This window comes from Muscardinus avellanarius (assembly GCF_963383645.1).
Source record: "Muscardinus avellanarius genome assembly, chromosome: 16".
NCBI classification, from domain to species: domain Eukaryota; kingdom Metazoa; phylum Chordata; class Mammalia; order Rodentia; family Gliridae; genus Muscardinus; species Muscardinus avellanarius.
Window position 1 is genome coordinate 48,681,235 of NC_137802.1, and position 12,202 is coordinate 48,693,436.

The 12,202-nt window shown below is 43.6% G+C and overlaps 1 protein-coding gene across 1 annotated transcript in view; it reads right to left on the reverse strand.

The window, feature by feature from the left end:
- FBXO47 (F-box protein 47) overlaps window positions 1-1,526 on the reverse strand; it is a gene marked incomplete at its 3' end in the record, with an annotated part of 44,115 nt that extends 42,589 nt beyond the window's left edge. The window contains exon 1 of the mRNA XM_080714051.1: window positions 1,260-1,526. Within this exon, the coding sequence (XP_080570177.1) occupies window positions 1,260-1,440 (181 nt within the window). The 5' untranslated portion in view covers window positions 1,441-1,526. The remainder of the gene's footprint in view (window positions 1-1,259) is intronic.
- Window positions 1,527-12,202: the final 10,676 nt, after the last annotated feature.

A 12,202-nucleotide genomic window follows, 5' to 3' on the forward strand; every position in this document is an offset into this window, starting at 1 on the left:
AAAAAAAAAAAAAAAAAAAAAAAAAAAACACCTCTCTGGGTTCAATCCCCACTACCACACACCACACACACAAAAGTACATTTTCTCATCTTTAAAGATAAATGTAAGAGAACTGTTAAGGGAATGTCCTAACATTGAAGAGTAAAAACACAATACCTGGGAGGCTGAGGCAGGAAGATCCCAGGTTCAAGAACATCTTCAGCAACTTAGTAAGACCCTTAGCAACTTAGTAAAACCCTGTTTCAAATAAATAAATAAAAAGAGCAGTGGTATAGCTTGGAGATAGAATGCCTCTAGGTTCAAGCCCCAGTACCAAAAACAAAAGCCAAAAAACAAATTATAGATGTAGGAACAGTCTAAGGGCAGGCATGGTGGTGCACACTGGTAATTCCAGCATTTGGGAGGCTGAGACAGGAGGATCCAGGTTTGCAGATAGCCTCAACTACTTAGTGAGGCTCTCTGCAACTTAGACCCTATTTCAAAGTAAATAAAAAATAGGTAGCTTGGAGATAGAATGCCCCTGGGTTCTATCCCCAGTACTGAAAAAAGAAAGGAAGGAAGGAAGGAAGGAAGGAAGGAAGGAAGGAAGGAAATATTTCATATCCCATTGGCCTTACAGAATTGTATAATAAAGTTCTCTTAATTAAGTTAAATCTTTACTTGTTGCAATTCTCATTTCATACGTTACCTAGAGATCTGTAGTGCTCCAGTATATCAGAATCTTGATTCCTGCCAGGTAGCTCAAAGTTATGAAAGTTCTGTGGTAAAAGTCTTTTGCTTCCTGATGTGGTTGCGATATAATTAGTAATGTGCTGGCTGATTGTTTTGGAGACCATGCTTAGCATACTGACATCCTTCACTACCAAAAGAAATATATATGTATATAGAATGACTTGAATGTAAGAAGATCGTGATTAGTACAGTCTATTAACTTATAAGTTAACTCAAATTAATAATAACCATAATAGGCCCAGTGGGGAACATCTCAAAATTGTTTTAAATCCAGTTCTCAATGACTAGAAACATGCTGGGATGTAGCAATAACGGACCACATCATTATAATTAGAGCTATGCTATAAAGAGTTTGAGTATTGTGCTTTCTCATTGTACCCCTTTTCCAACAATGAAGAAACTTTTGAAAAGAAACTTAATATGAATGTTACTAATATTTTAGCAGAGCCTAAGATGACAAATTAGTTTTCAGAAGAAAATAATATTTTAGTGTCATATGTAACCTACTTATAGTACCCAAATCTCACCTGATAAATATCTTAAAATTATTTGGAATATTTCCAGTGGCAAGGCTTTAAAATTTCCAAGCGTTGAGAAGGGCTGAGAATCTGAATCAAGGGTGTTGGAAAAATAGCTGGATCGACGATTACTATGTCTGCATTTCTGGTTGGGAATCAAAGTGAAACTGGTATTTATTTTAGATGCCATCTTTTTCTTATCTCATGAATTTATCCTGGTTTAAAAAAAAAAAAAAACAAAGTACAAGAGAAAAGAAAATAAATGAAAGGAATAAGGAGCGGTTTTTGTTTTCTTTTTGTGGTGCTGAGAATGAAACCCACAACCTGTTACATGCTAGGCAAGTGCTCTACCAGGAAGCTACGTTTTCAGCCTTAGTTTTTTGTTTTTGTTTTGATACTGGGGATTGAACCGGGGGTGGAGGGTATTCTACCTCTGAGCTACATCCCCTGCCCTTTTTTAAAATTTGAAACAGGAACTTGAAAATTATCAAGGGTCTAGAAAGATTGCTGAGGCTGGTATCGAACCTGAGATTGTCCTGTCTCAACCTCCCAGGTATTGGGATTACAGATGTGTACCACCAGTCCTGGATACTATTTTTTTTTTTAAATGAAGGGATCTACACTTTGATGGGCAGTAACTGTCTCTCCACATTTACAAAAGTTTTACTATAAAGTCCAGCTTAAGGAGTTCTCATCAATAGAGTCTAGAGTCTTTTTATTCATCTTAGGTAAACAAACTGTTTACATCTTTTTTTTTTATTATTATTACTGGGGATGGAACCTAGGGGCATTCTACCATCAAGCTATACTCCCAGCCCTATTTTTTGAAATAGGGTCTCACTGAATTACCAAGGGTCTCACTAAGTACCTCAGGTTGTCTGAGAACCTCCATCCTCCAGTCCCCGCCCCTAAATGCTGGAATTACAAGCATGCACCACCATGCCCAGCAACTATTTACATTTTAAATAAATTATTTACCTCTTGACCACATATTTTATTAATTAATTAATTAATTAATTTATTTATTTATTTTTGGTGGTACTGGGAGTGGAACCCAGAGGCTTTCTACCTCCGGGCTATACTCTCAGACCTTTTTTATATTTTATTTGGAAACAGGGTCTCACTAAGTTGCCAAAAGCCTCACTAAGTAGCTGAGGCTGGCTTCGAACCCGTGCGATCCTCCTGTCTCAGTCTCCCGACCACATATTTTAGAAATGAGGCTTTTTTAGGGTATTAAGGACAGAATCCTGGGTCATTCTACCTCACATTTACACTCCCAGTCCTTTTTATTTTTTATTGAAATAGGGTCTCACTAAATTGCTGAGGTTGGCCTTAAACCTGTGATTCTCAGCCTCCTGTGGGTCTCAGCCTCCCAAGTACTGGGATAATAGGCATGTACCACCATACCTGGCTGAAACATGTATTTGGTACTGGAGATTGAGTCCAGGGACATTCTACCTCCAAACTATACCCTCAGCCATTAATTAATCAATTTATGGTACAGAGGATTGAACCCAGGAGCATTCTGACTTTGAGCTATACCTTCAGCTCTTGCCTTCAGTAGTGGGGATTAAACCCAGGAGAATTTTACCTCTGAACTATACCCCCCCAGCCCTATTTTTTATTCTACAGCATCTCACTAAATTGCAGATGGCTCCACTAAGTATCTGAGGCTGGCTGTGAACCTTCAATCTTTCTGCCTCAGCTTCTCAAGTACTGGGATTATAAGCATGCGTCACCATGCTCAGCTACTATGTTCTTGTTTTTTTTTTTTTTTTTTGGGGGGGGGTGTTGGATCTAGGGATGGAACCCAGGGGCATTCAACATCCAAGCTACACCCCCTGCCCTATTTTGTATTCTTTATTTTGAAACAGGGTCTCACTAAGTTGTAGAGGGCCTAAGTAGCTGAGGCTGTCCGTGAACTCCGATCCTCCTGTCTCAGCCTCCTGAATGCTGGGATTACAAGCGTGCGCCACCATGCCCGGCTTAGTATGTTCTTTTTACAACTTTATATTATTAAAAAAATCATGTTCATGTAGCTTTAAAATTGTGTGTATAGCCGGGCATGGTGGCGCACGCTCGTAATCCCTGTGCTTGGGAGGCTGAAACAGGAGGATTGCACGGGTTCGAAGCCAGCCTCAGCTACTTAGTGAGGCTTTCAGCAACTTAGTGAGACCCTGTTTCCAAATAAAATATAAAAAAGGTCTGGGAGTATAGCCCGGAGGTAGAAAGCCTCTGGGTTCCACCCCCAGTACCACCAAAAAACAAAAAAAAAAAATTGTGTGTGTGTGTGTGTGTTGGGGGGACTGCTTCTGAGCTAAACCCACAGCCCTATTTTATTTATTTTATTAATTATTAATTTTATTAATTATTTGGTAACTGGAGGGTCTAACTTGCTGAGGCTGTCCTTGAATTTACAATCCTGTCTCAACCTCTCAAATACTGGGATTACAAGTGTATGCTACCACACTTGGCTGTAATATTATTATATTTCTTTAAAACTGAGTGTTCACATGTTTTTCTGTTAGAAACAATAAAATCAAGCCAGGCATGGTGGTATATACTTGTAACCCCTACTTGGGTTTAATCCTCAATACTAGCCCCCAAAACAAATACTAGTTCTAATTGATCAAATAGGTGGCACTAATATTACCAATTTTTTTTGTGTGTGTGTGGTACTGGGATTCCTGGAAACCCTTCTATCTCCGGGCTACACTCCCAGACACCTATTTTTTATATTTTTATTTGGAAACAGGGTCTCTTAAACCAGCGAGGCTGGCTTCAAAACTGTGCGATCCTCCTGTCTCTGCCTCCCAAGTGCAGGGATTACAAGCATGCGCCACCATGCCCGGATAATATTATCACTTTTGTGTTATATAATAAACAAACTGTGAATGTGTGTGTGTGTGTGTGTGGGGGGGCATTGGGAGTGGAACCCAGGGTCCTTCTACCTCCAGTCTGGGCATGGTGGCACATGCCTGTAATCCCAGTACTTGGGAGGCTGAGACAGAAGGATCACAGGTTCCTCATCAATATCAGCAATTTAGTGAGGGTGTCAGCAATTTAGGGAGACTTTGTTTTCAAATAAAAATAAAAATAGGTTTAAGGGTATAACCCAGAGGAAGAAGTACACTTCTAGTACCACAAAAACAAAGTTACAAATATGTCTGCCGGAAATACACTTTCTTCTTTTTGTACAAAATTGCTACAATCACATTGTTATTTATCTGTCTTCAGAGGTTACATTTCAACTTTCATCCAATTTAAAATCAGATATACATTTAAAAACATGACAAAGAAATCTAGTGCTCAATTAAAAGTATAATCTGAACCTCCTTTAAATCCATGCCATAGCCTCGTGTATAGTAGTACACAGTCTGTAATCCTAGTACTTGGGAGGCTGACAGGGGATCCTGGTTTTTAGGACAGCCCCAGCAATTTAGCAAGACTCTCAGCAACCTAGAGAGACCCTGTTTAGGTGTGGGAGGCTGAGACAGACGGATCTCGATTCACAGCCAAGCTCAACTACTTAGTAGCCCTTTGCAACTCAGTGAGACCCTGTTTCAAATAAAGAATAAAATATAGGGCTGGGGGTGTAGCTCAGAGGTAGAATGCCCCTAGGTTCCATCCCCAGTACCACAAAAACAAAACAAAACAAAAAACCTGTTTTAAAAAACAAAAAATAAAATGAGGCTGGAGTAGAGAGTGGAAGCTCAGAGGTCCCTGGATTTAATCCCTAATACCACAAAACAAACAAACAAAAAACCATACCATAGTACTTTGCTTCAGCATTTCGTAAATATTTGAATTAGTACTGTGTGTGGGGGGGCGGTACTGGGGCAGTACTGGGAGTGGAACCCAGGGGCTTTTCTACCTTCAGGCTACACTCTTGACCTATTTTATTCTGTGTTTGGAAACAGTGTCTCATTAAGTAGCTGAGAGCCTCACTAAGTAGCTGAAGCGGGCTTGGAACCTGTGTGATCCACCACCCTGGGAGACTGTGTGTGTGTGTATATATAATTTTTTTTTTTTTTGCAGTACTGGGGATGGAACCCACAGTCATTCTACCTCTGAGCTACATCCCAACCCTATTTTTTTTCTTTTTTCTTTTTTTTTTGTGTGTGGTACTGGGGGTGGAACCCAAAGGGTTTCTACCTCCGGGCTATATTCCCAGATCTTTTTTATATTTTATTTGGAAACAGGGTCTCACTAAATTGCTGAGAGCCTCACTAAGTAGCTGAGGCGGGCTTCGAACCCGTGCGATCCTCCTGTCTCAGTCTCCCAAGCGTGGGGATTACAAGTGTGCGCCACCACGCCCGGCTTTTTCTTTATTTCTGAAGCTGCGTCTCACAGTTGCAAAGGGCCTCACTAAGTAGCTGAGGCTGGCTTTGAACCTGCGCGATCCTCTCAAATGCTGGGATTACAAGCGTGCGCCACCACGCCCGGTTTAGGATAGATATTCTTAAACCTCTGAGAGGATTAAAAAATAATGGGCCAAGCAAGGCGTGGTGGCGCACGCTTGTAATCTCCGCTAATCTCCGCGCTTGGGAGGCTGAGACAGGAGGATCACACAGGTTTGCAGCCAGCCTCAGTTACTTAGTGAGGCTCTCAGCAAATTAGTGAGAGCCTGTTTCCAAATAAAATATAAGAAAATAGGTCTGGGAGTATAGCCTGGAGGCAGAAAGCCTCTAGGTTCCACCCCCACTATCACCAAAAATATAAAAAAAAAAATAGGCCAAAATTATTGGAAAACTAAAGTCATTTACAATTCCATAATTTCCTCTTAGACTTGGATGTTTGGGGAGAAACAGGAGAATTTCCCCAAAAACCCTAAAGGCATTATCCTAAGTTATTTCTGGTATCCTCATTCCTCTAGGGGAGACTCACAAACCAAAATTATAATAAAATGATGTCCATGTTTCATCGCATTAAATTTGGACTATGCATGAAGGGTAAACTTTTTATCTTCCCTTTTCAGAGAGAAAATGTTGAACAGCAAATCATAGGGATTTGTTTTAACATAAAATCCTTTGACGAGACCCACCCCAACTGCTCGGATATTAGCCCAAAACATCTCCAAAGAGGAAAACTAGGGTGGCCAATATGAGAAGCAAATCACACAGGCGATGCTCCTTATACCCCCTTCAGTCCCTGAAAATATGAAATTACTTTCTATTTAAAAAAAAATATATATATATATATATATATGGGGGGGGGACACTTTTTTTACCACAGATTTCGACAGTTTTCCGGCCAAGGAACCACAAGAAAGTGGGATTTAGTCGTTCTGTCCCACCATCCTCAAATCTCTTAATGTTTAAAAAATAAAGTATCTCCTCAGGGTTTTCGCGCGGGGCGGAGGGCGGGTCCGGCTCCGACGAGCTCGCGCGCAGCGTTCCCGCCCCCGCCGCCCACGCCCTCAAGAACATTTTCGAAGCCTCCCAGGAGCCCCAGCGGGAGGGAGGCCCCGCCCACTGCCGGGGAGCAGGAAGCCCCGCCTTCCTCACGCAGACCTCAGCTCCCTCCCAGAAGCCCCAGCGGGAGGAGGCCACGCCCCTCGCGCATAGAAAATATGGCCTTCGTGGTGCCGCCCCCTCATGAATATTCAACTAGGGGACGGTTCCAAAGCCTGGTCCAGTCCACAGGCACCCTTTGCCCCAAATTGGAGACCAGAAGGCAAGCAGGAAGCCGGGCAGGGTGGCGCACGTTTCGGGAGGCTGAGAACAGAGGATCGAGGTTCGCGGACAGCCTCAGCTACTTAGTGAGGCCCTCTGCAACTCAGTGAGACCCTGTTTAAAAAATAAGAATAAAAAAGTAGGGCAGGGATGTAGCTCAGAGGTCAAATGCCCCTGGGTTCCATCCCCAGACCTGGGGAGGTGAAGACTTAAAACCTGAACCAAGACCTGGCGAGTCATGTATTTGTTCCATTTACTTTCCCTTCATCTAGTTTTGAGCGTGTGTGTGTGTGTGTGTGTGTGTGTGTGTGTGTGTGTTTTAGTTACTGGGGACTGAACCAGTAACTCCCCTGAGCTACACCCTAGTCTAATTTTATTTATATTTTATTTTTTTGGTGGTACTGGGGTTCCTGGAAACCCTTGCTACCTCCAGGCTACTCTCCCAGACCTATTTTATATTTTTATTTGGAAACAGGGTCTCTTACGCCAGCGCGGCTGGCTTCGAACCTGGGTGATCCTCCTGTTTCCGCCTCCCAAGCGCGGGGATTACAAGCGTGCGGCACCACGCCCGACTTGTCTAATTTTATTTTGAAAACAAAGTCTCACTAAATTGTGGAGGGCCTCGATAAATTGCTGAGGCAGGCCGAGAACTTGTGATCTTCCTGTCTCAGCCTCCCAAGTACTGCAATTACAGGTGTGTGTCACCATGCGCGGCTTGAACCAATTTTTTATTTCCTCTGCGCTCCGCTTTCATTCTTATAGAGTAAGTTACAAGAGCTTTGAGCAAAACCTTTTTCTGTGCTTCCAGGGATGGAATTTAGAGATATTCTACCTCTGCGCTACATTCCCAGCCCTATTTTTTACTCTTTATTTTGAAACAGGGTCTTACTAAATTGCAAAGGTTCTTGCTAAGTAGTTTAGGCTGGCTGCAAGCCTGCAGTCCTCCCTGTCTCAGCCTCCCAAGTACTGGGTTTACAAGCGTGCACCACCATGTCTGGCTAGAACTTTTGTAGAAAAAAAAAAAAATCATCTTTCTCTTTTTTGTTTTTTTGGTGGTGGGGATTAAATTCAGGGGCTACACCCCAGTGTCACTAAATTGCTGAGACCGACCTGGAGCCTGCAAGCCTCCTGTTTTCAGCCTCCCAAGTACTGGAATTACTCTCGTACATACTACTACTACTGGTTCAAACATTTTTGTGTGTGTGGGGGGCACTGGGGATGGAATCCAAGGGCGTTCTACCTCTGAGCCCTATTTTTTTTGGGGGGGTGGTACTGGGGTTCCTGGAAACCCTTTTACTTCCGGGCTAGAGTCCCAGACCTATTTTATATATTTTTATTTGGAAACAGGGTCTCTTAAGCCAGCAAAGCTGGCTTTGAACCTGAGCGATCCTCCGGTCTCCGCCTCCCAAGCACAGGGATTACAAGCGTGCACCACCACGCCTGGCATGAGCCCTATTCTTTATTCTGTATCTTGAAACAGGGTCTCACTGAGTTGTAAATGGCCTCACTAAGTAGATGAGGCTGTCCGCAAACCGCGATCCTCCTGTCTCAGTCTCCCAAATGCTGGGGATGACAAGTGTGTGCCTCCACGCCCGCCTTAATTATTTATTGTGATACTGGGAATTGAACCCAGGGGTGATCTGCCTCTGAGCTACACTTTCAGGTTGTGACAGGGTATGGCTAACTTACTGAAGCTGGCCTGAAACCTGCAATCCTCCTGTGTCAGCCTCCCCCAAATACTGGGATTGCAGGTGTGCCCCATCACTCCTGGCTTAGCAACCATTTATTGAAGCCTGAGTTGGTTTTTTTGGAACCCAGAGGCTTTCTACCTCCGGGCTATACTCCCAGACCTATTTATATTTTATTTGGAAACAGGGTCTCACTAAGTTGCTGAGAGCCTCACTAAGTAGCTGAGGCTGGCTTCGAACCTGCGCGATCCTCCTGTCTCAGCCTCCCAAGCGAGGGGATGACAAGCGTGCACCACCATGCCCGGCTTGAAGCCTGAGTTGGGCCAGGCAGTGGAGTAGGCCCTACAACAGAGAACAAGACACATACATTTCCTACCTTAATGGAGTTTAATAGTCTAATAGGGAAGGTAGTATAAACAGTATATACAGATGTTGGAGCAGTATTATAGAGAAATGAAGCAATGGAGAATAGCAGACGTGTGTGCAGGAGGAGCTCCTGCAGGTGGACTGGTAATGAAGATCCTTTTGAGGAGGGTGACATTTAATTTGAGAACTAACAGAGGAACAGAGCTAGCTGATCTGGGGATGGGCTCAGGGAAGAGGGAACATTGGGAAAGATTTTCTTGCTTTTGGGCACCAACTCCACATTATAGCCAAAAAAAAAATAAATAAATAAAAGTGAAATACACATAAACAAAACAAGCAAGAAAATAAACAACTACATAAAGGTGGAGTTTAAATTTAGGATTCATTGACATGATGTTATACTGTGTAGTTAACACTTACCAGTTGTGACATTGTATCATTGTAAAGCTAGTTCTTTTTTTCTTTAGTCTCAAACATTTTTATAGGTGCTGTACAAGGTCTTAGCTCCTAGGTTGTGAGCCAAGAGTGCATAAGGGATACAAGATCCTGAACAGCAGGAATTTAGATGTATCCAAAGGGCTTTGGGAAGCTGCTAAGCAGATAGTGATATGATCTGTTTTACATCATTAAAAGATAGATTTAGTGTTTATATGGAGAATGAATGAGGCCAGTAGAAGCTCAAGGAGGATCTATCTGTTACAATATTGTTTCAGGTTGGGCATGGTGGCAAGCACGCTTGTAATCCCTGCGCTTGGGAGGCTGAGACAGGAGGATCACGCAGGTTCAAAGCCAGCCTCAGCTACTTAGTGAGGCTCTCAGCAACTTACTGAAACCCTGTTTCCAAAGTATAAAAAATAGGCCTGGGAGTATAGCCCGGAGGTAGAAAAACCCCCACCCCTTGTACCACCAAAAAAAAAAAAAAAAGAATATTGTTTTAGGACTGGAGAGATGGGTTTCAGATATCTTTTGGGCATAGAAGTAAATAACTTTGCTGATGGATTGCTACGGGGGCAGGAAAAGGAAGGAGATATGAATGATTCACAGGTTTTTGACTTTAGAAAGTGAGTAGTGGTTAATCCCTGTCGAGGCCCACTCGGCTAGACCAAGATGGGGTGGTGGCTCAAGATGGCGCCTAGGCATGTTGCCAAGTCACGAGGCTCACGAGGCTGGCGGTGCCCTGAGCCTGCGCAGTGAGCCCTGTCAGGCGCCCTACGGATGATCAGTGACGCAGCGCCTCGTGCTACCACCAGCCCGCCTATGAGAGGGTTAGAAATGCGCATGCCCTAGCTGTGGGAAGCTTGGGGTTGGTGGAGTGATGAGGGAGGGGTTATGAGACTGATATATATTTGCCTGCTGTGCGCATTGAAGGGGAAGCATTAAAGAGGAAGCATCATCAACAGACTCGGCGTTTGTGTCTTCTTTCCTGGGGCTCTGCAGGCCAGAGCCTTAGGGACGGGACAAATCCCCTATTCATTTGTTTGTTTGTTGTGGTACTGGGGATGGTGTTTTACCTCTGAGCTATGCAGCCCTATTTTATTTTCATTTTTAAAGGATCTCGCTAAGTTGCTGAGGCTGGCCTCAAACCTGTGATTCCCCTTTCTCAGCCTCTCAAGTACTGGGATTACAAGGGTATGCCACAATGCCCAGTTTGTGTAAGATGTTTATATTATCATTACTCATCATGGCTGAAACAAGGAAGCAATTTATGTCCATGAACAGATGAATTTATAGATACACAAAATATGGTATATCTATATAGGGGAATATTATTTGATCTTGAAAAGAAAGAAAACTTATATATGCTATAATGTTTGAGGAGCACATGTACTAACAAAAAATAAGAATATGGAGCCGGGTGTGGTGGTGCACGCTTGTAATCCCAGCATTCCGGAGGCTGAGACCGGAGGATCACGGTTCACGAACGGCCTCAGCTACTTAGTGAGGCCCTCGGCAACTTAGTGAGACCCTGTTTCAAAATAAAGAATACAGGGGTTTTTCCCTCTCGGGACCCCCTCCCCTTTTGGGGAGCTGTTCTCTCTCTCGCAGGTCGTGTTAGCCCTGAGAGAAGGCAGAGTGCAATTGAGGGTACATGGCTCGGGCTACTCTCAGGTAGTGACCTGAAGGCCTCTGCTGGACATCAAGGCTGACCAGGGCCCCTAGGGGTGACCTGCACCTCTTTTCTGGCAGATCACGTGGACCCTGGGAGAAAGTAGTTTGCAACTGACGTGGACTCTGGAAGAAAGCAGCCTGCACCTGAAGGCAATTCGGCTTGGGCTACTCTCAAGTACTGTCCTGAAGGCAGCGGCTGGACATCAGAGTTCCAGCCTCTTTGGGGTGTTCAGCCACCTTTCCCCATTCCCTGCTGCTTCCAATAAAGTTTTAACTCCCCTTAAAAAAAAAAAAAAGGAATACAAAATAGGGCAGGGGGTGTAGCTTGGAGGTCAAATGCCTCTGGGTTCCATCCCCAAACCCGCAAAAAAAAAAAAAAAGTGTATAAACTTAGGATATATGGAACTAGAGACTGTTTTCCCCTAGAGTCCTTAGGATATAAAGAGTTCACCCAAAAACAGGCTTTGACAAGAGAATGGCTTTTAGGTTTGCAAAGAAATGCTTCATTTCTCAGACAAGGACATCACCACCCAAAGGTAACCAAGGCTTTCAGCTCCACCATCCTGGCACGCAGCCAATTTGAGTAATTATGTTTGGATCATAAACAATTTTGTATGGAAATACTGGGGATTGAACCCAATGGGGTTCTAACTCTAAGCCACATCCCCAGCACTACTTATTTTATTTCTTATTTTGAGAGGCATCTTGTTAAGTTATTGAGGCTGGCCTTCAACCTGTGATCCTCCTGTCTCAGCTTCCCAAATACTGGGTTTACAGACACAAGTCACCAGTGCCGGGCTGGAAAAGTGCTATCTTTAAAAGTCAAGTATAAGCCAGCCGTGGGGGCCCATGCCTATAATCCCAGTACTTGGGAGGCTGAGACAGTAGGAGCACAGGTTCAAAGCTAGTCTCAGCAATTTGGTGAGACCGGTTCCAAATAAAATACAGAATAGGCCTGGTGATGTAGCTTGGAGGTCAAATGCCCCTGGGTTCTATTCCTAGTACCACATGTGTATGTGCGCATGCACACACACACACACACACACACACACACACACACACACACAGTCAAGTATAAGTCAGTCAGGCATGGTGGTCTATGTCTATAATCCTA